Source organism: Thalassophryne amazonica, chromosome 11 (assembly GCF_902500255.1).
Source record: "Thalassophryne amazonica chromosome 11, fThaAma1.1, whole genome shotgun sequence".
NCBI classification, from domain to species: Eukaryota; Metazoa; Chordata; class Actinopteri; order Batrachoidiformes; family Batrachoididae; genus Thalassophryne; species Thalassophryne amazonica.
In genome coordinates, this window is record NC_047113.1 from 11,810,896 (window position 1) to 11,837,658 (window position 26,763).

Below are 26,763 nucleotides of genomic sequence, written 5' to 3' on the forward strand. Positions count from 1 at the left end.
AAATCAGATCGTTTTGAGGGGAGAATACATGTAAAATTACTTAAAATAGAAACTCTTGAGTCTGCGACTAATTTAAAACTCGTGATCTGCTATCTAATCTCCATGGTTTCTCAGAGCCAACATCAACAGAAGACATTTCTGGTCATTTTCAGTGAGGAAAATGTCAAATTACATCAAAAAGAAACTCCAGATTGATTAGCTTAACATCCAGTGTGATAAGGCCTTATTAATGAGTGTTTAGGTACGTCATCTTTTCAGCTTGTTCCCTTGTGAAAAGGTAAGGTCAAGTTTTGGTGAATCTCTCAGGCACACATTGAGATCAATCATTTGAACATTACAATGTCTCCTCACACAACAAGAATTCATTTAATGAGGTATAAATGTCCAGCCATGATGTAAAAACTACAGTCAGGTCCATAAGTATTTGGACAGTGATGCCATTTTTGTAGTTTTACCTCTACACTATACCGCCATGGTCATATAAAGGGCCGTGGAATATGTGTGGGACTCACAACTGAGACGTGTGCAGTCGATAACAGACATTTTGAACTCCAGAACTTGTTTGTGGGATATGGACGCATCTTGGAGATGCATCAGTGTTGGAGTGAGAAGTGGTGAACAGTATTTTAATGACTAATCTGGCATTAGTCCAATCACTGTCTTCCTCATTGCAGTACATTTTACTGGGATTTTAACCTTCATCTCCTGGTTGTCTTTTCAAACATCCATCATTGTGAACGATGTGGTTGCCACTGAATGTCCTGAAACTGAGTTTGGACTGTGAGGTTTCTTCATATCATCAAAAAACAACTGGGACAATTTTGTTTTTTTCTTAGGGCCCCTTCACACATAGTGAGAAGTTTGGACAAAGTGCACACTTAGTGCGCATGACGCAGGAATCATGTGCAAACTGTGTAATGTCATCCCTGTCGCCAATGCCCCGCACACCTGTTAACTACAACTATTTGCGCACACAAGCGCCTGAAAGACAAAGTGTGCGCGGTGCGAACCAATCGCACCCTCTCACGGCAGGTGGCGGCCAAATTCCAGGTGTCGCACAAACACACCTAACACTGCTCGCTTGGCACTTAAAAAATGCCCCACAAGTATGACTTTGCAAACACGCACACTGACACGTGGGTGTGTGCGCTCCACTCACGGAGGCATTGTTTCCGACAGAAGCAGCTGTGGTGATCTGTCATTCTGGATATTCCAGCTACACAACACCTACTGTGTTTGGACAGTCATGGACTAACAACTGTCCACTGTGAGGCGCGTGTGTCTGATTTCTGTATTTACGTGGACATAAATAAAAACATATCGGCGTGGTGGCAACAAGCTGCAGCAAGTGTGCGTGTGCACGGAGCGGACACTGACAGCCCCCCAGGTTCAAACGGACCATCAGATCAGAACACGCAGCAGGCGATCTGACCGTCATGTCACCCATGTGAGCTCTGTTCCACATGATGCAGTATATGTGCTGCGGCAGCACCGTTCACAAGACACGCGTGTCGGATAGAACATGCACGTGGATGCACCTGACCAGTAGATGTGGACATGACCAGAGCACACTGCTTCTCATTCATGTCATTTTATGACTATGTCTGTGACCATGGGTCATCACCACATGAACAGACGGATCATACTTGTATTGCTCGCTTGATAAATGCGGTGTTTTTATATGGTGTGGGATTTCAATGTTTTTTGTAATACTTCCATGTCCTTCCTGGTATGAAGCAGCTTCCCGCAGTTTTCAAAGAACAGCTCCATAGCTCAGTGGTAAAGTCTTTGGCTGGGAATCAGAGTTTTTGAAAGGTGCGAGTTTGCGTCCCGGGTGGTGTGTTTTTTCTTTTTTTTTATTATTCCACATAAGCGGTGCGATGTGGTCCCACAGGTACAGGCTGGATTTTATTTCATTATTTAGTCCACATAAGCGGCGTGATGTGCTGCACCTGGCACTGTTCCTGCTCAACGGACACTGGCACGTGCAAGAACTCTCGCACTGGGTTCGTGCACGCCTGCCTGTCGGTGCGATGATTCATGTGTGATGTTTTGTGCGCTAATTTCGAACTGTTTCGCGCTGTGTCACTGTGTCGCTGTTTTCGTCGAAACGCCATCCAAACTTCACACTATGTGTGCTTGCACATGGGGTGAGTAACCTTGTGATGTACCACAACTAAAGATGACTTCAGTAATTTGGTGCTGTATAAATAAAGTGAAGCCCATAGACGTGACAGTGGAGCTGAAATGAAACACTTAGCATGTAGGTGTCAGACCTTCAGCTTTAATAGAAGAACTTTAAAAATATATATATTGCCATTAACCATTTGGGAATTACTGCAATCACTGCCTACAAGGAGACTATTGGTTCTGCACCCATCTACTCAAATGGTGTGGTGAAGTTCCTCTCCGGACTGCACCTTGATTGTGATTCCTCACTTGTAAGTCGCTTTGGTCAAACGCGTCAGCTAAATGACTGTAAGGTAACTCTAATTTTATACACAGTCCCTCCATTTTCAAAGGCTGTAAGTATTGTAGTTTGTCAGTTCTTGTGTGACAGGAAAAGTGGTTTGTAGTAAAAGTTATATTTGTTGCATAAAGTTTCATGATGCAAAAAGTGAAATTTCTGCCAGTTTGTCAGAAGGCTGTTTTCTTGTATTAAGAGAACAGAACAGGGGGCTCTGGGGACTAAGAGTTGGACTACAAATGTACAGACCTGGCTTCAGTTCTAGGTGTATGTTTCAGGCTACATGGGTTCCCGGCTTTGGCTGGGGAAGTAACCTGTGTTGTCCTGGCATCCCATCTAACTCCACACTATGGAATTTGCCTATATAAGAATTCTTGTTATATTAAGCTCGCCCTTATGGGCTCTGAAAATGGAGGCATTGTGTATAAAAGTGTAATTCCAAAATGGTTTGTTTGATATTTTTGTTAAACCCCATGAATTCAAACTGAAAGTCTACAATACAAACACATCTTCACTGTGTTTAAACTGAAACCCTGGCCAGGAGATGTACGGAGGCAAAATCACAACAATTGCCACTGTCCAATTACTTATGGATCTGAATGAATCAGTCCTAGCCTGAGCATTATATGTTATCAGACAAGATGTGTTTCAAGTAGTTCTTCAGAATCAGAGGAATGTCCATACTGTCCACAGCAGGCTCCTTGTTAATGAAGGGGATGTATCTTCGGATTGCTAGCCGGGCCTGTGACATCAGTGTTTTGGGGCAAACTGGTGCAGAAACAAACACAAGATTGATCATTTTGAGATATTCCTCTTTTATGATTTGCACAGTGTAGTATTAACATAGAAAACCGAAGTCTCACCTCTTTCTTTGAGCAACAGAGCCACCGCTTCATTCTGCTTTGTTGTCTTATCGGTGGTGAGTGTCAGCAGGTACACATTTGCCCCAAAGTCTATGAGAAGCTGGATATACTCCACCCCACAGCCGTAATGGAGGCATGCTTCCAGAACTGTCTTTGGCTGCTTTATTCTGGCCAGCATCTTGTGATCGGTGCAGTTATAGTCCGGGTTGGCTCCGTGGAGAAGGAGCAGCCTGAAACAATCGAGGTGTCCATACACTGCAGACATGTAGAGGGGCCCTGTGCAGGTGCTGGCGTTGGAAGCCCACTCTGGTACTTTAGGTTTGACATCCACCTCAGCTCCAAACTGTAGCAACTCTCGGAGCACGTCCACGTCGCCCTCCCGGGCGGCAGTGAGCACCGGGGAGCAGCTGTTGTGCTGGCTGCCGTTAGGATCGGCTCCAGCCTTGAGCAGAGTGACTACACAGTCCCGATGTTTCCGACTGACAGCTGTGAACAGAGGCGTCTGGGCCTTCACATCCAGGCTGTCAATCTGAGTCCAAACACAGGAATGCTTTTTAACAATAAGGCAGCAATCAAGGCAGTACCCAATTTATTTACATCACAGCAACTTCATTTTAAAAATACAACTTCATTTATGTGCTTACTCCAGCTACGTAAGTCTCACGGTGGAGCTGGAGCCTATCCCAGCCTATCCCAGCGCTCAGTGGGCTAGAGGCAGGGTACATCCTGCGTAGGCTTCCAGTCTGTGGCAGAAGATTCTTGACTTAACTATATTCTATAAAGTACCCTCGGCTGCTCCCTTGTTCTTTACTTGGAACACCAGAGCAGGTCCGAGGTGTACTTGATATTTATTGCAATCACATTACACACTTTACAAGAACAGTACAAAAGTTATCAGAGGGGTGATGCGCACCCTGCGCACGCTACACACCACAACATACAGTAAGAACACATATGTCAGTAATGGTGCTTGTTGACTATGTATGACTTTATCACATGACTTTTAGTTGACTTGATTTTGAAGTTCATACCAATCAGTTGCATATATTTTGCTGATCAATATATGCTTTAGATCATCATGTTTTCCTTGACTTCTGATCACACTCCTCCAAAATGTAGTCACCTCAATATATGTAAGCAAATAATATACCCAGCAAGTTTGAAGGAAACCCCTTCAACCGTTTTTAATTTATCTTGTCCACAGACACACACATACTGTACCATTGAACACAATACCCTGCTCACAGTGTTGCTGATGTCCAGGGCAATTAAGCAAACATTAAAAACCAAACAGAATGTGTAACACAAACCACAACCTTGACATATACTGCAATAAAAACATGTTACACACACACACACACACACACACACACACACACACACACACACATATATATATATATATATATATATATGTGTGTGTGTGTGTGTGTGTGTGTAAAAACTACCCTGTTTAAAGATGTTTGAACACGACTGAAGCTGTTAAAACTACAAACACCCAGAGGTGACCATGTAATGATGCAGATTTGTCAATTCGGGATGAAATTTTTGAACAGCTTGAAAATTTCACCCCTACTTAAAAACTGGTGCTGATGATGGCCGTAACTAATGCATATACCAAGTTTGTACAAGATTGACAAAAGATGAATCAAAGAGTTACTGTGGTGCTTCAAAATGTTCCCTGATTTGCTGTTCGGGATGAAACGGGAAGGAATGTCGCCCTGTGGAATAGGGGTGTAACTACCATTTCTACAGCTTCACCTTTACTGGCCCAAGTGGAGGAGTTCAAGTGTAAAATGGAGCTTGAGGTCCACAGATGGTTTTCAGGCTGCATCTGACGTCCTGTGGATGCTACACTGGACATTCGTTTTGAAGAAAAAGCTGAACAAAGAATTCAGGGAGAACTGCAACAATAAATAAATGTTTTTTATTCTGTCATTTTAGATTGTTGTGTGTGGGTTCTTGTCATGAGCTTCATAGTTAGAAATTTCTTGTATTTTTGCAGGAAATTAATTTCAACTAATTGCAGTAAATTTACAGTGTGAAATCTTCAGGAATATTACTGTAGATTAATACAGTACGGTACTGTCTTGATACAGTGGGCTACTGTGATTTATTTTTACTATTACTATTTCAGACTGTCACACAATTCCATCCAAAGACAGTAAAAATAAACTATCAAATATAATACGATTTATAAGCAGAAAATACAAAAATGAATTATTAAGACAGGCAAAGAATCTGAAAGGAACAAATGTATATATAAATGAGCATCTAACGAAAAAAAATGCAGATATTGCCAGGGAAGCAAGACTATTAAAAAAACAGAAACATATTGTTGCTACATGGTCTGCTCCCAGACCACCAATAACCAGTAAAAATCTATTTAAGCATAAAATTCAAAAAGAAAAAATAATATAGCACCTTCAACTGCACCACAGACTAAAACAGTTAAATGTGGTCTATTAAACATTAGGTCTCTCTCTTCTAAGTCCCTGTTAGTAAATGATATAATAATTGATCAACATATTGATTTATTCTGCCTAACAGAAACCTGGTTACAGCAGGATGAATATGTTAGTTTAAATGAGTCAACACCCCCGAGTCACACTAACTGCCAGAACGCTCGTAGCCGGGCCGTGGCGGAGGATTAGCAGCAATCTTCCATTCCAGCTTATTAATTAATCAAAAACCCAGACAGATCTTTAATTCATTTGAAAGCTTGACTCTTAGTCTTGTCCATCCAAATGATCGTATCGTTATCTTTGGCTGCTTCAGTGATGCCGGTATTTGGTTAGACTCTTTCTCTCAGATTGTTCTGTCTGAGTTATTTTCATTAGTTACTTCCTCCAAACCATCAACATGTCTATTAGACCCCATTCCTACCAGGCTGCTCAAGGAAGCCCTACCATTAATTAATGCTTCCATCTTAAATATGATCAATCTATCTTTATTAGTTGGCTATGTACCACAGGCTTTTAAGGTGGCAGTAATTAAACCATTACATAAAAAGCCATCACTTGACCCAGCTATCTTAGCTAATTATAGGCCAATCTCCAACCTTCCTTTTCTCTCAAAAATTCTTGAAAGGGTAGTTGTAAAACAGCTAACTGATCATCTGCAGAGGAATGGTCTATTTAAAGAGTTTCAGTCAGGTTTTAGAATTCATCATAGTACAGAAACAGCATTAGTGAAGGTTACAGATGATCTTCTTATGGCCTCAGACAGTGGACTCATCTCTGTGCTTGTTCTGTTAGACCTCAGTGCTGCTTTTGATACTGTTGACCATAAAATTTTATTACAGAGATTACAGTATGCCATAGGTATTAAAGGCACTGCGCTGCGGTGGTTTGAATCATATTTATCTAATAGATTACAATTTGTTCATGTAAATGGGGAATCTTCTTCACAGACTAAGGTTAATTATGGAGTTCCACAAGGTTCTGTGCTAGGACCAATTTTATTCACTTTATACATGCTTCCCTTAGGCAGTATAATTAGACAACATTGCTTAAATTTTCATTGTTACGCAGACGATACCCAGCTTTATCTATCCATGAAGCCAGAGGGCACACACCAATTAGCTAAACTGCAGGATTGTCTTACAGACATAAAGACATGGATGACCTCTAATTTCCTGCTTTTAAACTCAGATAAAACTGAAGTTATTGTACTTGGCCCCACAAATCTTAGAAACATGGTGTCTAACCAGATCCTTACTCTGGATGGCATTACCCTGACCTCTAGTAATACTGTGAGAAATCTTGGAGTCATTTTTGATCAGGATATGTCATTCAATGCGCATATTAAACAAATATGTAGGACTGCTTTTTTGCATTTGCGCAATATCTCTAAAATCAGAAAGGTCTTGTCTCAGAGTGACGCTGAAAAACTAATTCATGCATTTATTTCCTCTAGGCTGGACTACTGTAATTCATTATTATCAGGTTGTCCTAAAAGTTCCCTGAAAAGCCTTCAGTTAATTCAAAATGCTGCAGCTAGAGTGCTGACAGGGACTAGAAGGAGAGAACATATCTCACCCATATTGGCCTCTCTTCATTGGCTTCCTGTTAATTCTAGAACAGAATTTAAAATTCTTCTTCTTACTTATAAGGTTTTGAATAATCAGGTCCCATCTTATCTTAGGGACCTCATAGTACCATATCACCCCAATAGAGCGCTTCGCTCTCAGACTTCAGGCTTACTTGTAGTTCCTAGGGTTTGTAAGAGTAGAATGGGAGGCAGAGCCTTCAGCTTTCAGGCTCCTCTCCTGTGGAACCAGCTCCCAATTCAGATCAGGGAGAGAGACACCCTCTCTACTTTTAAGATTAGGCTTAAAACTTTCCTTTTTGCTAAAGCTTATACTTAGGGCTGGATCATGTGACCCTGAACCATCCCTTAGTTATGCTGCTATAGACTTAGACTGCTAGGGGGTTCCCATGATGCACTGAGTGTTTCTTTCTCTTTTTGCTCTGTATGCACCACTCTGCATTTAATCATTAGTGATCGATCTCTGCTCCCCTCCACAGCATGTCTTTTTCCTGGTTCTCTCCCTCAGCCCCAACCAGTCCCAGCAGAAGACTGCCCCTCCCTGAGCCTGGTTCTGCTGGAGGTTTCTTCCTGTTAAAAGGGAGTTTTTCCTTCCCACTGTTGCCAAGTGCTTGCTCACAGGGGTCGTTTTGACCGTTGGGGTTTTTCCGTAATTATTGTATGGGCTTGCCTTACAATATAAAGCGCCTTGGGGCAACTGTTTGTTGTGATTTGGCGCTATATAAATAAAATTGATTTGATTTGATTTGACATGGGTCTGGAACTGTAGGGTTTGGATCAGAGTGAAAGAAGGAACAAAGGGTATAGAAATCAGAGACATGGAGGACCTTACAAAGTACAGACCTGAGTAGACAAATAAATATGACGTCAGTTGGTAGTATGACCAACAAAAAATCAGATTAAACATGGAAACAGATGATAAAATATATGACATAGACACCAATATTGATGAAAGTATATTTGACTTGACTACAATTGGTTGTGAGTATTATATGGAAAAACAGTTAAATAGTGAAAAAATTACTGAAGATACCCTGTCACTCATACATATAAACATTCGAAGCTTGTACTATAAAATGTCAAAAATAAAAGATGATTTAAACCAGTTTAAAAATAGATTCAGCATTGTTGCAATCACAGAATCTTGGCTTAAAAATGACCTCATGGCTGATGTTCAAATGGAGGGATATGAGTTATATTTTGTAAATAGAAGAGAAAAAAAGGTGGAGGTATTGCTTTGTACATAAAAACAGATCTGACATGTAAAATTGTAGAAGAAATGACAGTTATAGATGATGTCATAGAAATTGTGACAGTGGAAATTGTACATGAAACATCTAAAAATATTCTAATCAGTTGTGTATACAGAGCACCAGACTCTTGTGTTGTGAAATTTACAGATAAAATAATAGAATTATTCCATCAAATCAAAAACAAAACGCTCTCTATGTGTGGAGACTTTAATGTTAATGTGGAAAGCTCCAGTTGACAAAGAGTAAGTGATTTTGTGAATTCAATGAATAGCTTGGGTTTATTCCCCTTGATAACAAAACCAACCAGAATTACATCGCAAAGTGCAACTGTAATTGACAATATATTCACAAATAGAACAGATGAAATTATTAAGAATGGGATATTGATGACAGATCTCAGTGATCATTTACCAGTTTTTTCAATATTTAAATATAAAAATAGGTACAAAAAAACCTGTTATAAACTTTAAAAGAGATAAGTCCTAAAAAGCCTTACAGGCATTAAATTATGATCTTAAAAATCAAAATTGGGAAGAGGTTTATGTCGGTGACGTTAATGTAGCATATAGTTCATTCATGAAAATACTGATGAAATCATAAAATAAAAATTGTAAATTAATAAAAACTAGTAAGAAAAGAGTAAATAAACCATGGCTGACCAAGGGAATAAAAAAACGCTTGTGTAAAGAAAAACTATTTATATAAGTGCTTTTTAAAAATGCAAACAAAGGAAACAGAACACAAATACAAAAAAAATAAACTATTGACAATAATTAGGAAACAAAAAAAAGATTATTATAGTGAACAATTGAATAAGAGTAAAGATAATATGAGGGCAACATGGGGAATTATAAAAAGTGTGATGGAAAGTGATGGAGTGAATTCAACTTTTCCAAATTACCTTGTCAAGGAAAATAAAGAGATAAATTATATAAAAGAAGTTGTAAATGAGTTTAATGATTATTTGTCAAAGGTGGGATCAAATCTGGTGGGAAATAAACCAATAGTAGAAGATAAATTAAATACAATTGTAAATACGGTCAATAGTATTTTCCTTGACAATGTGGAAAAAGATGAAATAAGGAATATTGTAAAAAACTGTGTAAGCAAAAGATCAACTGACTATGAAGATTTAGACATGATGACTGTAAAAAGTATAATAGAAACTGTTATTGAACCATTCACTTACATTTGTAATCTGTCTCTGTTAACAAGAATGTTCCCAGACGAAATGAAAAGTGCCAAGGTAGTCCCGGTATATAAAAATGGAGACAAACATAACATTTCAAATTACAGGCCAGTGTTATTGCTTCCACAGTTTTCTAAAATTATGGAAAAGGTTTTTGTGACAAGGTTGGATAAATTCATTGAGAAACATCATATTTTAAATAATGCTCAGTATGGATTCAGAACAAAACATTCGACAGCTATGGCAATTATGGAATTAATAGAGAAAATATCAACAGCAATAGATAATAAGGATTATATGGTAAGTGTTTTTATTGACTTGAAAAAAGCCTTTGATGTTATCGATCATTCAAGATTGCTTCACAAGTTACAACAATATGGAATAAGAGGGATTGCACATCAGTGGGTAAAAAGCTACTTAGAAAATAGACAACAGTTTGTTCAGATAAATAATACTAACTCAGAATTGGGTAATATTATGTGTGGAGTACCACAAGGGTCGGTACTTGGACCATCATCATCATCAGTTCATCATCAATTTTATTTATATAGCGCCAAATCACAACAAACAGTTGCCCCACGGCGCTTCATATTGTAAGGCAAGGCCATACAATAATTACGTAAAAACCCCAACGGTCAAAACGACCCCCTGTGAGCAAGCACTTGGCGACAGTGGGAAGGAAAAACTCCCTTTTAACAGGAAGAAACCTCCAGCAGAACCAGGCTCAGGGAGGGGCAGTCTTCTGCTGGGACTGGTTGGGGCTGAGGGAGAGAACCAGGAAAAAGACATGCTGTGGAGGGGAGCAGAGAGTATATCTATGGCAACTGAGTTGCCAGGCATTTCCTGTCATTTCACAAGCAACTTTCCTGTATTCCTGTAATTTCACAGGACAAAATAACAATTTAAAATTGTAATTAAATCGACAGCTTACTGTTTATTGTGAATATTACTCAGGGCAGCTTTTTGCACATAATTGCTTTGACACTTTTTTGTCTATTTTTATTCTATTTTGGATGCTCTTATTGTGTTTTATTGTGTTTTTCGTACTGTTCTTTTTATTTTATCTCTAGCTGGTGCTATTGGAAAGCACTTTGGTTCAGTGAAACCTGTTGTAAAGTGCTATAGAAATAAAACTTGATTGATTGAATATTACAATAAAATACTGTAATTTATTTTTCCCATGTTTTGAATGAAAAACAATACATTGGTATTTTTTTTTTCTGTTAACACAGTATTATTGTTCATTAACATGAACTAATGGAGTGACCACATTTAGCCTTTTCCAAAGGCATTTATCTAATAATATATCACATATTGTATTGTAATTCAGTATGGAACAGATTTTGTTTGGATGTTTTTCACCTGGCCAGTTCTCCCAGCACCACATTTGTGTTTTAGTTTTATTTGGTTTAGTTTGTTAGTAAAATTCTTACTTTTTACTGGGTCACTGTGGCCCGTTTCTTGCTGAGGCCTTGCAAGCTGAAGCAATCAGAAGCAACTCCTGGAAAATGGTAACCACCACAATCTTATATATATATATATATATATATATATATATATATATATATATATATATATATATGAAGTAAAAAATAAAACCTAAAGGATTAGGAGGTCGCCACAGCAAATCGGAGGTGTATTTTGCATGTTGAATTGGCGCTAGTTTTATGCCTGATGCCTTTCCTGACACAAATCCACATTACAGTGTTGTGAAAAAGTGTTTGGCCCCTTGACCCTTTACATGTTAGATTTTTATTAGGACATCAAAAAACAAAACAAAAATTCAGGCCTTGTATATTAGAATTTCCAAAATCCTGCTCTTTAAACTCACAGTGAAAGCAAATCTCTACAGTTTGATATAAATTAATTAAAAATCTAAAAGCCAAAATGATGGTGTGAATAAGTAAGTGCCCCCTTTAGTATAGCACATGTAAACCATCACTTTTATATACAGTTTTCTTCGGACAAGTCAGGGGATGGATACGTGAACATTCCCAAGACACTGACTATGTCTTATGTCTTATGAAGAAATACAAACAGTATAGAACTCTATGATAAATCTGTGTGGAGTAGATAATTCTCAAAAACTGAGTGACTGTATAAGAAGGTGAAGAGTGAGGAAAGACACCAAGACACCCAGACAACCAAGAAGTTGTATAGAGAAGATATCTATAAAAAAAGAAAGAAAAAATAAACACTTGAAAGTTCAGCTACAATTTGCCAGAAGGCACACTGGAGATTCAAGCAGAGATTTGATGTTTTTTTTGAAAGAAAATTATTCTCTGTGCAACTCCACTATGAAGGCAGGAGTGGTGACACAAAATGCAAAACTTGTCCGAAGAAAACTATATTAAAGTGATAGTTTACATGTGCTGTACTAAAGGGGACACTTACTTATTCATACTATCATTTTGGCTTTTAGATTTGTAATGAATTTATATCAAACTGTAGAGATTTACTTTCACTGTGAGTTTAAAAAGCATGATTTTGGAAATTCTAATATACAAGGCCTGAATTTTTGTTCTGTTTTTTAATGTCCTAATAACAATCTAACATGTAAAGGGTCAAGGGGCCAAACACTTTTTCACAGCACTGTATATGGAGAACTAGCAGGAGTGGAGTTTGAATCAAAAACTTTCCACACTGGAAACAAGTGCACTAACCGCTTGGTCACCACCGCTGCAGGATTATAAAATAATTGTCAAGGTCGCCACGTCGCTTCTGCAAAGCAAAGCAATCTGAAGGTAGAGAATTCGTGCTTTGCTACTGGCCGCTCGGTGAAAACACGCTCGGGCTGTATGCCGTTCTGTTGAAATCAGCCGGTTTGATTTTGTCTCTTGCTTCTATCAGCCACCTGACAGCTCTCATTGCCTGGAACGGCACCAAGCTAAGCTGAAAAGAACCACTGTACATTAAATTGACTTTATTGACGAGTCTGACTCCTTTGAAAAGTGACCAAATTAGTATTTGTATTGAGTTCAGCGATATGTTTCACAGACAAAACTCACCCCTAGATGTTAAATGCCCAGACGACCGACCTTGAGAATACAATTTGTTAAAAAAAAAAACTTGGTAAACAATTAGCAACTAGCTAAAAAACTCTCCTGAATTTGAATTCAATGCACTTCAAGAGAAACGTTACATTTCTGTGAATTAGATAGGTCTCTTCTGGGCTAGCTAAAAATATTGCTTGATACTGCATTAGCCCACCACAAAGCTAATCAGCTAGCTGTTAAGTTCACATTCATTAATCAGAATCAGAAAAGTTTTATTGCCATATGAGTGAACAAGTTCACAACATTAGGAAATTGTTAGCGGTAATTAGCAGTAATACTCCTGGACAGATAAACTGTTTCAGGTAACGGTCATTCTAATCCAGTTACATTCGTTCCACAAATCTGATTGGTTAATCATGTGAGATTTCAGACCATAAAATATTGTGTTGATGGTGGCAAAATATTCAGCCATTTCACATTTGATGTTTTACTCCACGCCCTGACCGCATAGCTACGCAGATGTCAATAATGGCGCTGTCAGCTGACAGCAAGAGAAATGACGCTGTTGCTACGGTAAGCTTTGGTGACCGAATTACTTACAGAAAAATAAACTGTGCAAACGATGGAATTGGATTAGAATGTGAATAACTCCCTTGTATTGTTGTGTGGGCCGCCAGAAGAGGAGGTACTGCTGGCCCACCACCAGAGGGCGCCCTGCCTGAAGTGCGGGCTTCAGGTACGAGAGGGCGCTGCCGCCACGGACACAGCCGGGAGTGACAGCTGTCACTCATTAATTCCTGACAGCTGTCACTCATTCTTCATCATCTCACTCCATAAAACCCAGACGTCATCTCCACCTCATCGCCGAGATATCGTACTTCTTTGGAGGTAATATTCTCAGCCTTAAAACTAACTGTGTCTTAGTCTGAACTCGTTTTACAGCTGTTTTCCTGTGGAGTGCCTTATCTGGGAGATTGGCGTAATCAGCGACGGCTTCGCTTCACACCCCAGCCAGATAAGTGTTTGAGACAGGAGCTGCACGAGTGTGTGTGAGAGGTGGAGGTGGCATTCCCACCGTTGTTGTTACGGGGTGTATACACACCCACACTTGACTGTCTTTGTTCTTCGCCAGCAGTACCAGATCCGACAGTCGGGGACGGTGATCACCTGGGAATTCGGGACTTGGCGGCTCCAGTATTCACCAGGTTCGGTGGCGGCGGAAATTGTGTGGTTCCGGCTCTTCTCAGGACAGACGTCTTCTATCCTCGAGCCTGCCCACACGTCACCTTTGTGGATTGACTGTAATCATATTCTGAGATTGTCTGTGTATTCGTTGTGCACCTTCACAACATTAAATTGTTACTTTTTGGCTCATCTATTGACCGTTCATTTGCGCCCCCTGTTGTGGGTCCGTGTCACTACACTTTCACAACATGTATCTGATGATTTGTGGATGTTAATGCTGGATTACAGTCACAACTAAATGTTTTGCGACCGTAAAAATCCAGCATTAACGTCCACAAATCATGAAACAGAACAGGGTTATTCTCTAATTATGTTGCTGAGACACACAACACTCATAGATCAGCAACAGACTTAAATATATAAAATAAATCTGATGTTGTGTACCTGAGATGTGTTCTTTGTCGACCTCCAATGACAAAATGACTTTTGCCGGTGCTAGTTGACTGTGTAAATTCAATATACAGGCAGAAGTCTGTATTTTATCACAGTGGATGTAAAATCCCAGTTTGACAGTGAAATTACAACAAAATTACAGGAGTGTAGATAAATTTCCCATCATGCATTCTCATTTACAGTAAAAATGTGAATATAATATGTTGCTTTTTTTTGAAAATTTAATGTCATTTGGGAGCAGAACAGTGTTGTTATTGTAGATAACTGACTGTGATGTCAAAATGAAGAAGCAACGTCCGGCTGTGATCATGATCTTTGCTCCTGATCGCTCAACTTCAGTTACGTTTGTTTTTGTATATTTTTTTCCCCCTGGTCACTCATCTTTGATCATGATCTTTGTTCCTGGTCACTCATTTTTGAGGTGTGTGTCCTTGAACAACAAGCTTCATCTGCATTGTCTCAGTCCACCCAGGTTTAAATGAGTCCTAGCCTTGGCTGGGGAAGTAACCTGCATCAGATTGGCATCCTGTCCAGAAGGAGTCATGGATTCTCATGTGTTTCACGCTATGGAACCTCTGGGATAAGCACCAGCATGAATGGGCCGCAGGGTCTACACTGGACATACATCTACAACTGAGCATTGATCCTGATTACAGTCCTTTGATCTGTCCCTTGACTTAGAGCTTCACCAAAATTTCATGAGTTCTTCACTGGCTCCTGCCTCACCCTTTAATTATGTTTCATTAAAATTGTTGCAGTATTTGCATAATCCCATGAACAAACAAAAAGACCTGGGCCAAAACACAACCACCATTGTGGAGATAACTAGAAGATACTCAGGCTCACCTCGTGAAGGCCCTTGTGTTAAAGCTGTAACGCAACAAAAAGCTCCTTCTGCTTCATAACTCACCTCTGCACCATGTTGCAGCAACAGCTCCAGGCAGCGCAGGTGTCCCAGAGCAGCGGCGGTGCGCAGGGGGGTTACCGGGTTCCCCCACCCGCTTCGAGCATTAATGGACCTCCTGTAATCGCCCTGAGACAGGAGCTCAGAAAGCAGAGCCACATCGTCACAGCTCACTGCGTCCTTTAAGGCCTGACCCAACTTAACGTCCTCGTCCTCCTCTTTAGGCTGCAGCAGGGAGAAGATCTTAGAAATGTCCATCAGACTCATGTTGAAGACTTGGCCCAGGACCATCACTCAGCACAGTCAACGTCCTGCCATCCACAGTCGCAGAGTGTCAAGAAAAAGGCACGACTCCTGCACTGTTGGGTTCTGGGAGTTTAGACTTCACAGTTTAGATGCCATGTCCAAAGTTAAGACAGACATTTGACACTTTCAAATAGCTGTCATCAGTGACGTGGAACAACTGAAGATCTTCCAAGGATGTGTGCAATGCGTCTGCAGCGGCTCTTCTGAAATGTGTGAGGGGCTGCTCGGGGCTAATTTTAGGCCAGCGACGGGGCCTGACTAAACTTCCATTCTTGGAAGGTTGTGGCTCCTGGTTATAATTAGAAAGGTGATAGAACGGTGACCCTGGCCAGCACGTCTCACTGTTTGGCTGTGAATAAAAAGGAACAGTGAATCAAGGCTCTCTGTCAACGTGTCGGGATGATTAAACTGTGACTGGATTTGTCAGCAACAAGCAAAGCTACGCTGGAGGATGAAGCCGGCAGTCAGTGAGCGTCTGCGAGACGCTCCGGAGGAGCACCAGGACAGCTGCTGGCTGTTCCAAACCCGCACACTCCTCATCCTGACCCGTGTTCAGCAGACAGGCCGTCACAGCTCACATTCTTTCACCGCAGCACCACGCCACTCCAGATTATCTCCACCATGCGGCACCACAGTGACGCCATTGTGTTTTATTTCACTGTTGTGCACACAAACTAAAAAACACCATTTCAGTTTGACGCCAGACCCATTGAATTGAGAAACATAAGAAAATGATGTTATTTGGACACATTCTGATCATGTGCAACCAGTGTTACATATGTTTCCTTTATTTGAGGGCACATTTACTACAGTGCAGCTGTTATGATTGAGCAACGATTAATTCAACAATCGATCCGATAAGTGATTAAAGTTATTTACCAAGATGGAGAAAAGGAAAATGAAACTGACAAACATGAAGATTTGCTGCTTTACTCTGTTCATTATAACTGTAAATTAAATATCTTCCGATGTGTAACTGCAGGAAGCAAATAAATAAAAAAGAAAAATCTAATCATTTATACACCAACTAACTGCACCATTTAAAATTACCTTATACAGTATATATATATATATATATATATATATATACACACACACATATAGTATTTCCAATCTGAGTATTCTGATTCAGGCACTGGAAAATGGTACTTTTGTGGGTTTTTTTTTTTTATAATTCAAGTTTTTATTGAACTTTTCTTAGGCTTTGTACATGGCAAATTAAACAAGTTTCTCCATACAGGAACAAGTCGTATATGCTTACAAAATTGACTCCAGTAACAGACTCCACACATTTGACCCAAAATAGGCAAAAAGTACAAAACAGTGAGTACATGATGATATCCACTGATACCGTCACATATACATACCTGCACAGCCCCCCATACCTAAAACACCTCTATGTACATCATCTTGACATGTTGCTGAGTTGTGGTGCGTTTTTTAAAAGTTATTTCTACTATCGTGTAGAAATAGATATTCAAAAAAAATCATGCAAGTATTGCAGGCAACTCAATGGATAAGAATTGTTGGCCTGCCAGTAGACCTTTCTTTCCAATCCTGCTCACACAACCTGTCTGTGTACTTGGAAGAGACATTTTGTCTGCAGTGTCTCAGTCCACCCGTCTGTAATTGGAAGCATTCGCTGTGGAGGAAACCTTTACCAGATTGGCGTTCCATTCAGGGGGAGTTGTTGACTTCCATCCGATTCACTGTAGGGAATCTGGAGATAAGCACCGGCACCAACATGCCTCAGGGCCACTGTCAGACGTCCACTTTTATAATGTTGTCCATTGATTGATAGCTAAATTTAATTCTTGTTTCATATGCTTGAAAAAAGTTATTTTACGTTAATTCCTTTTTCAGTGAATTACCAGGACCATGTTAGTGACAGAAGGTAAGACACTGTTCAGTTATGTAAGCGTGCAAAGTCAAGTATCACTCAGAGCATTTCCAAATATTTTTTTATCCATACACTGCACAATCTTTATGACATGAGTACAACAATCTAAACATACCATATTCATGCACAAATTTAAAGTCTAAACTCTGTAATATTTGTTCCTAGGTGGTCTTTTCAAAGTGAATAAAAGCAAACAAAAACAACTAATCAATAAATGAACAAGAGGACAAAATACAGTGAGAAGGAGATTTTAAAACAACAGTCTTCACTTCTGAGGTCGCCACTCAGTTGTCTGGTGGAGAAGCGTCACCTCGACAGCAGCTGCCGACAGCAACGTACGGACTCCAGTGTGTGAAGGCAGTTGGTGGTTATTCTTTTGACCAGTTCACTGGCTTCGTCCAGGGAGTCAGAAAAGGAGCTGCTGGCCTGAGTCCGACCGCGGATCCTGGTGTCCATCCTGCTGCTTGCTGGCACCACAAGGATCTGTGACCGAGACTCTGATTCTCTGCTGGAGGAGACCCTGAAAACAAAGTAGAGTCGATAAATGATGACAGGTAAAGATAACCACATTATCATTTCTGTGATTTTAATCTGTGAATTAGCAAACATGTTATAAAAAAGGAGTGGAGACGTCGGCAAATGTTTCTTCTGAGACAAACTCACTGTGACACTGCGTTATGTCAAATAATGTGATAAAATCCAACTGTGACATGTAACAACATAAATGCACATATGGCTGTTACAACATCACTGCATAATAAAATTATTCTTTTCAAATTACTGTTAACTTGCCTGGTTAGCAGCTGAGCTAGCAAGCTATCAAGTGTGCTTGGTCTTTAGCAAGAAAACTAGCTTGACATGTTAGCATGTAGCTAGCTTGTTGAAATTTATAAATAAACGCAATAACAACGTCTATAAACTCATGAGAGTTTTAGGCACAATATAAAAATAGTTTTATGTTGCAATGTTAATGGTGTTGTCTGTGTGCAGCGGTTAAAGTGCAGCGTGATCAGAGCGTCTCAATGCAGTTATCAATGTTACTGAGATGTCGCAGTGCGGCGACCTCTCCGAGATTTTGCGGGATTTGAAACATCAATAGGGTGAATACTGAGACATGCAAATAAATTTAGTTGCAACAAATGAAATTAATTTTTTTAAGTTTGTCTAAGTTTCACATTTGTGTGTGTGTGTGTGTGTGTGTGTGTGTGTGTGTGTGTGTGTGTCATCACATGAGGGGAGCCTGTGACAGACGTTACGTGAGAAATCAAACCACTAAAAGTCTCGTTTCATGTCGTGTGTGTTGCTGTGCAGGTGGTTACTCACTGATGTGTCGGCCTGCACATTGCCACAGAAGGTGCCGTGCATGGGTGAGATTCAGCAGCAGCTGGTTGGCAGTTTACATCTGATAATCAGAGAAAAGAAAACCATGTAATTCTCATTCCACTGACCAAAATCTGATTAATGTGATGAATACCAAATTAAAGATCTTTGGAACGACTCCTTTGACCTTTAATTGGAGATAACGCTTATAGAAAATGGATGGATGGATCTGACTATGTGTGTCTCTGCCTCTTACCTGCTTCATGGTGGCAGGGTGTACAGTGACACCTGTACACATAGAGCCTGGGGTGACAACTGCAAATCAAGTGCAGCATCTCACTGGCGCCACCACCTGGCCATGAAGATAAAAGACAGTAGGGGAAAAAAAGGAAGAGTTTCAGTCGTGAAAATGTCGACTTGATGCACTTAAAGCAACAAATATGTAAAAAATCATTCAGAAACATTTCTTCTATCTGAGCTGCTGATCTGGTTTGTTGTGAAATATTTGACTAAATTTAAGGTAAAGTTCAGAGTTAAGGGTCACAAGCTGTTATTTTTGTAAAAACTTACAGAGGTTCAGTTGTGGTTTGGGTGCAGCAGCTGATGCGTTTGTGTCCGCCTGCGTGGACTTGTCAGCTGTTGGTCCTTGTGTTGGGTCTCTGCTGACGTCAGCTATGCTCTCGTCAGTTCTGCGCAAAGACAAAGAAACAATAAGTTCAAGAAGAAACACAAATAGTGATACTGACTGAAGCCTGATGGGAAACTGGATCAAAAGGTCATCAGTCAAAGCTTCATGACCTTCACCGATGAGGTCAAGTGTTCACCTGCATCTGTATTTGTTTGTCTGGGATGTTATGCAATAGTGCATGTGCACACACACACTTACTCATAACTGGTGCTCTCTGTGGTGGAGGCCTGTGAGGTCAGAGAGTTGCTACGGTGACTCAGGATGCAGCTGGAGAAAGAAGAATATTTAGATACAAGGACATAAACCATAAATGTAATCATCACGTGCACTTCATGTGTGATGTCTCCTCACCTCTCTGGTGACCTCTGGTGGAGATGACTGGGAGATGCGGGAGGAGTCAGACAGCTCTCTGAGCAGACGATCTGATCCTGTTGAACAGAAAGCAGCACAGATTTATAACATTATCTGTCTCTATAGTCTCTGTGCACAGACGGTGTTTCTCCTGCTGCACGGTTTTACGCCACATTTTAAACACCACAGTGCTCTGACTCTGAGGAATCATCATGAACCCCCTGGCTTCATTTGATCTCCCCTCTTTTAGAAATCAAACGATGAGTCTGTGTGTCACCAGCAGGTGGTGTCTGTGTTTTTACCCTCAGGAGGACTGTGCACCACTAAACACAGATTAAAGGGAGTCTGATGTCCACATTAAATACAGTACCTGGGATTTCAGCCGCAGCTTATCAAGCGTGTTCTTTGCATCAGAAATCTCGATAAGCAGCTTGCTGTGGATAACCTGCAGAGAGAAAAAGAAAGCAAAAGTTCAATATTTCAGTTCAATTCAGTTTAATTCAGTTCCTGGAAAGGTTAGCAGGAGGTGGTAAAGGTAGAAAATATATATATTTTTTCAAATATGCTTACTTCCACTTCAGAGATTGTGCATTGTGTAATTTGGGAGATATTTCATATAGGAAGTGGGTGTCTACCATGACAAAAACCCCCACTCCATGCAAAAAAGAAAACTGCAATATATAGTGTAATTTTAACATCTTTTGAAATATTAGAATGTAATTGTTTTGACTTCATGATTAGTTTTGATGAACCCAGCATTGAACACGACATTCAAGTTTATGATATATAATGCTCCTGGACTTGGTAGTACTTGTTCTAGAGAAGTCACAAAAGCTACATAAGTACTGATATTATTACAGTGATCATGCAATTACACATGTAATTTCAAGTCACAGCATGGCAAGTTGTAGTAAATCAAGTGTCATGGAAAAAACAAGATCTCAGGCTAAAGAATTTGATAAAACCTTTGACAATGGTTTATGTTGTTAAAGTTTTTGAAGAGCATGGCCTCCTCCTAAGTTCTGTTATTCACATAGTGTGACTGAAATAAAACCTTTGACAATGGTTTATGTTTTTAAAGTTTTTGAAGAGCATGGCCTCCTCCTAAGTTCTGTTATTCACACAGTGTTACTGAAATAAAACCTTTGTGAAAGAACTGTGTTTATAAAGTTTTTGAAGAGCATGGACAAACTTTACACATAGCGGAATAGCCAGATAATTGAAAACAGACCATACTTTGTTACATTCAAGGGGTGGGGGGTTATTTTCAAGATATAGGATTAATTTTGATGCCAAAATGCTGGTATTAATATTGTGAATAATTTCCCAAGTGGATGTATTGAAATTCTGACTTGTAATTTTACCACCTCCTGCTAGAAAGGTGTAAAAGAGCATCAGTACCTGGGAGAGCAGCCTGTTGTCCTCCTGGTAGAAGGTCACCTCCTTCTCAGCGGAGGAGTGAAGGTCACACTCCTTCACACCAAACCTGCTCTTTGGTGGCGTGTAATCGTTGGGGAACTGGACTTTTGGCTTGACCTGGGAAAAATCAGGTGTCTTGTAGTGCAAAGCCCACTTCCTGAAAATAGAATAAAATTCATCTTTTACTCTGTTTTCATAAAACACTACAAAGCTGCTTCAAAGTTATACTAAAAAAACTCAAATCTAAGAAATAACTTTTCTTTTGAAAATGAAAACTGATATACAAAACTATTTTTAAATTTGGTTTAATATTTTATTAACCAAAATTCAATACTGCTACTATCACGACAACAACTCAGTAATAATAATGATAATAATATTAATAATAATAATAACAATAATGATGATAATAATTACATTGAAGTCACATCAGCCAATAACAGGGACACAGTTAAAGTGTAAAACAGATGCCACATATGAGAATAAATTAATAAACAATTGAAAGTAATCTAACTGACAGTGACATTAATTTATTGTGAAATATACCTAATTTCCTTTCTGCTGTCAGCTGAGGGGAGGTCAGACGCCTTTGCACCAATGCTGATCTTAGCACTGGCTTTAAAGGAGCAGACTTTGGGTTTCACTTTGGAATAATCTGGAATTTGATATGTCACAATCTTTTTCCTGTAAATGCAAAAACAAACATAAATAGCATGTTTTAGTCTGTTCAAATGAAAAACGACAGACATGCTGCCTGACAGCTCAAATAAAGGGTGATTAGAAGGGTTACATTTTTCTTTTTGTGTCCCAGATTGAGTCATTTCTGGCACATTGAGTAATTTCTGGCAGTCAGTATTCAGCTTTTTCTCAGAGATTTTTAAAAGAAACCCTAAATATCATGTGCTCACTGGAATATTTGGAGTGATTCCTTGTGAAATTCACCTCAGCCAGAACCCTGGAATATTACTGCTTTTGCAACACTGATAGCTACGTGTCTTATTCTACTCAAATGGAAACATAGAACAACCCCCCCAACACCCAACCTCTGGATTACAGATTAAAGCCTGGTATTACAGAAAATAAGATCTGCTACAAGAGGCAACACAGCCCCAAATTCCATACAGTGTGGCACTCACACGTGTTTTGTTTGTTTGTTGGGATGTAAGGTGCAGTATGGGTACAAAAACAACAACAATAATAATAATAACAACAACAGATTCAGGTAACACCAATCAATAATCTGAACAATAAAACAGACAAAACAATAAATAAATAATAAATAAAAAGACATAAAAACAATGTAATTGATACTGATGTCTGCATATTGTGAAACGTACCTCTGTTCATTTACACTGTGAGCTGGAGGGATGCAGACTTTGGATTTAACTTTTGAGAAGTCTGGAGTTTTATAAAACAGAGGCTGTTTCCTGTAAATACAATGAAATTCCTCAGTTTTACTGAAAAACTACAAATTTTTATATACAAAATATAAAATTTTTAAATAAAATGTCATGAGAAGAACCATATTTTCCCTTAATGTTTAAAGACACACTGGTGGCAAAGAGGAAAGATTCTCACCTTCTCTCTGAAGGAGCGTCCTGTTTGTTCTGGGCCATCATCTGCAAAAAAACAAATACACAATAATTAAAACATGTTGGTAATCAATAAATCAGAGCAAAACATGTTTTGTTTGTCACAACAATAACTCATATTGCTAAGCATCACTTGTTTTCAGAAAATCACAGCAATAATAATAAATCTTAATTTGCACATGTAGTTCTGATGGTAAATTGACAAATGAAACTCAAAATATTAAACCACCAATCACAAAGTAACATTCTGTCACTTGCATAATCACTCTTTGATAAGATCAACTGAATGTATGTCATTCTTTATTCTTATATCTTATATCCAGTGAATAAATTTAGGAGCAGACAAAACCATAAAGAGGAACAACTGTGATTATTTTCCCTGAGAAAATGGTTGAGTTTGGAAACAAAATGTCTCCTTGTGTCATGCATTTCATGCCACTACTCTCAAATTTCTCTGCCACAGACGTGTGGGTGTGTCACACAGAGCAGGCACGAATCCTTATTTGGATTTCTGTGACATATGTCAAGGAAGACTAAAATTGGCTGTTTCAGGTGAAAATATTTATAACATGATCGTTTCTGCATGTACAACAGAGAACTGTGGAAATATCAGGATCTTTAACATCAAACTCCAACCATATTCAAACATAAAAGCTAAATAAATCTAATTTTACACAATATGACTACTTTAAACAGATCTGTTGCTGCAGAAGAAAATTCACACTTTAATTTCATCTGAATTTTATATAAATATGTCAAATTTGCAGCATTAAAACAGTTTTATGACAACAATCTTCAGTCCTTCAGGACAAACTCAATTTATTTTTCTCTGCTGTGTTGTTTCAGTCTGCTTGGACTTAGTTAACATTCTTAACAGTAAACACGCATTATTTCATTTGAAACTCTTGGAAGGAGCAGAAAAATAAAGATATTTAAGAGAGAAAGTTTGCTGACATACCTGTGTTTGGGTGGACAGAATGGACTGACTGACTTTAGACTTTGGTTACAGTGATACCTGGAAAAAAAAAAAACTATGTTACATTTAATCCAAAAAGCAGGGGTCATATGTCACACAATGAGCTTCTTCTTTGTTCAGTTTGATTCAGAAATTGATGCACAAAATATAAAACGTGGAAGAATTCTTTAACATCAAACAACTATATACTCAAATGTAAATGCTAAATTAAAAGTCATTTTACACAATGTGACGCTTTGAACAAATCTGTTGCTGTAGAAGAAAATTTGCACTTTAATTTCAGCTGTATTTTATGTTAATATGTCAAGTGCGCAGCATTAACCATTGTTTTAGCAAAAAGCTTCAGTCATTTGAAACTCAGTGGAGGAGCAGAAAAATAAAGCAATTTCAGAGAGAAAGTTTGCTGCCTACCTGTGTGTTGAACGGAGAGAACGGCCGCACTGACTTCAGCTTAGCTCCACTTAAGTAGGTAAAAATGAGCTTTGCTACGTCACGCAAAGCATGACGTCACAAAGTGAGCTTCTTTGTTTGAACAATGTGACTCATGAAATAACGGATAGATTACATCATCTGTGGAAGAATTCTTTCACTTTCATAAAAATAAATGATTTTGAGAGTAAATGTCTCTTACTTGTTGAGTTTTGTGGTTTGGTTTGTATTATTTCGTTTCGTTGTTTCTCCAGCAGATGTCGGCAATGTGTCGTCATCAACGGCTGTGAATGAAGCCTCGAATCGTGAACCAACTGCTGGCACATTGGTTCAAAAACGTTTGAAGCCGTTCGAAACTTTTTTTTTTTTAACAAACGACCGAATCTGTCCTTCTCTAAATACCATGGCAACCACAAAACAACAAAGCACTATAATAAAAAGATTAAAAACGCTCTTTATAAAAATAAATAAATAAATAAAATAACAAATAAAAATTAATCCGTTTTCTGCTTATTTAGGGCGTACGAGCCGAAGGGGGAAAGAGGAGGGGGTATTTGCGAAATGACATTTGTTTAAAAAAAAAAAAAAAAAAAAAATTATATATATATAGATAGATATATATATCTATATATCTATATATAGATATATATATATTTGCACTGTTAAGTTTTATTTTACAAGCCACAAATGGCCTCACAGATACAAAAAAAAAAAGAAAAAAAAAAAGAAAAAAACAACAACAAAAAAACCTGTCTGTCAAAATAAAGGCAGAAGTTTGTGTTCACTTTCGCTTAAAATGGAGGAGGTGGAAAAAAAACCCCTCAGGAAATACTGAAGAACAATTTCTAATTTCATCAACACCTTTAAATCATACTCAGAGAATGAAATTCATCTGGGAGAGGAGGCTCACAGCTTCAAAAAACAAGACATTTACTGTACCTTTTGTGTGTAATTTTGTTATAAATTTGATTGCAAAACAAAGTCTGCATGAAAGACTTCAAATGTGTTTGTCTTTTAATGAAGTATTTCCACGTAGTTTGGGGAGTCCTCCTCTTATAGTTCTGCTGGACAAACTTTAGCCCATTAACTATTCTATTTATAAGACATCAGCATTACAAAAACAAATGTTGGGCAATTGTTTTGATTAAAATGATTGGCATTTGGCTTATGTCTAAAACAGGTTAACCCGGGCAGCGCCGGGTACCCCAGCTAGTATATATATATATATATATATATATATATATATATATATATATATATATATATATATATATATATATATATATATAGTAGTGTTCAGAATAGCAGTAGTGCTATGTGACTAAAAAGACTTATCCAAGTTTTGAGTATATTTCTTATTATTACATGGGAAACAAGGTACCAGTAGATTCAGTAGATTCTCACAAATCCAACAAGACCAAGCATTCATGATATGCACACTCTTAAGGCTATGAAACTGGGCTATTAGTAAAAAAAATAGTAGAAAAGGGGGTGTTCATAATAATAGCAGCATCTGCTGTTGACGCTACAAACTCTAAACTATTATGTTCAAACTGCTTTTTTAGCAATCCTGTGAATCACTAAACTAGTATTTAGTTGTATAACCACAATTTTTCATGATTTCTTCACATCTGCAAGGCATTCATTTTGTTGGTTTGGAACCAAGATTTTGCTCGTTTACTAGTGTTCTTGGGGTCATTCTCTTGTCATGTCCTCTTCAGCATAAGGCAACATGACCTCTTCAAGTATTTTGACATATCCAAACTGATCCATGAGGTTATCAGGACCTCACCCTGATCACCTGCGGCTCGTCAGGACTCACAGCTGTGGTGCATCTATATGGATTGGAACATGGTGGCATTTAAGACTGGAGTATACAGTGTGTATTTGCCAGAGACTCGACCTTGTGACCAGACGGGTGAGATCGTCGTCTCGGGAGCCATCTCATCATCAGTGGATGCAGAGAACGTCCAGGGTTTGATGCACGATCTGTGAAAGAGGAGGGGGTGAGGTCTCACGCTCGTCAGCACACTTCCTGAGGTACGTTAGATTTTGTGACTAACATTTATACAGTCAGTAAATGTGGTGTCCCTCACACCTTTATTATATTGAGCTGTATGTTAGTCATGTATCGGCTTCCACTGCAGTGGAGTTTTGTGAACTGGATGTTCCATGCCTGCAGGTTGGGAAGCTGATTAGTAATCAAGCCAGGAAGTGTTTGCTGTTTGTACACCTTTAAGTGTTCTCTCTGTGTGTAGAGTGTGGACTCACATAATGGTTCCTTCTTTCACAGACTCGGTTTGTTGCGGCCACCTGGGGGGTGTCGGCGGGGTCCTTGGGTCCGAACAGCTTCTGGCTCCGGACCGTTAGCGCTGCTGGGAGCGCACCACGCCAGACCGCACTTTCTCTTGTTATTTTTTGT

At 39.0% G+C, this 26,763-nt stretch overlaps 1 protein-coding gene across 1 annotated transcript; it reads right to left on the reverse strand.

Annotated features, from left to right (window-relative positions):
• Positions 1-2,651: 2,651 nt before the first annotated feature.
• On the reverse strand, positions 2,652-15,814 carry asb12b (ankyrin repeat and SOCS box-containing 12b). The gene is made up of 3 exons (XM_034181423.1): positions 15,367-15,814; positions 3,331-3,859; positions 2,652-3,235 (listed from the first exon to the last, which is right to left on the reverse strand). Exons 1-3 carry the CDS (start codon positions 15,649-15,651, stop codon positions 3,090-3,092), a joined length of 960 nt encoding a protein of 319 aa, XP_034037314.1. The 5' UTR covers positions 15,652-15,814; the 3' UTR covers positions 2,652-3,089.
• Positions 15,815-26,763: the final 10,949 nt, after the last annotated feature.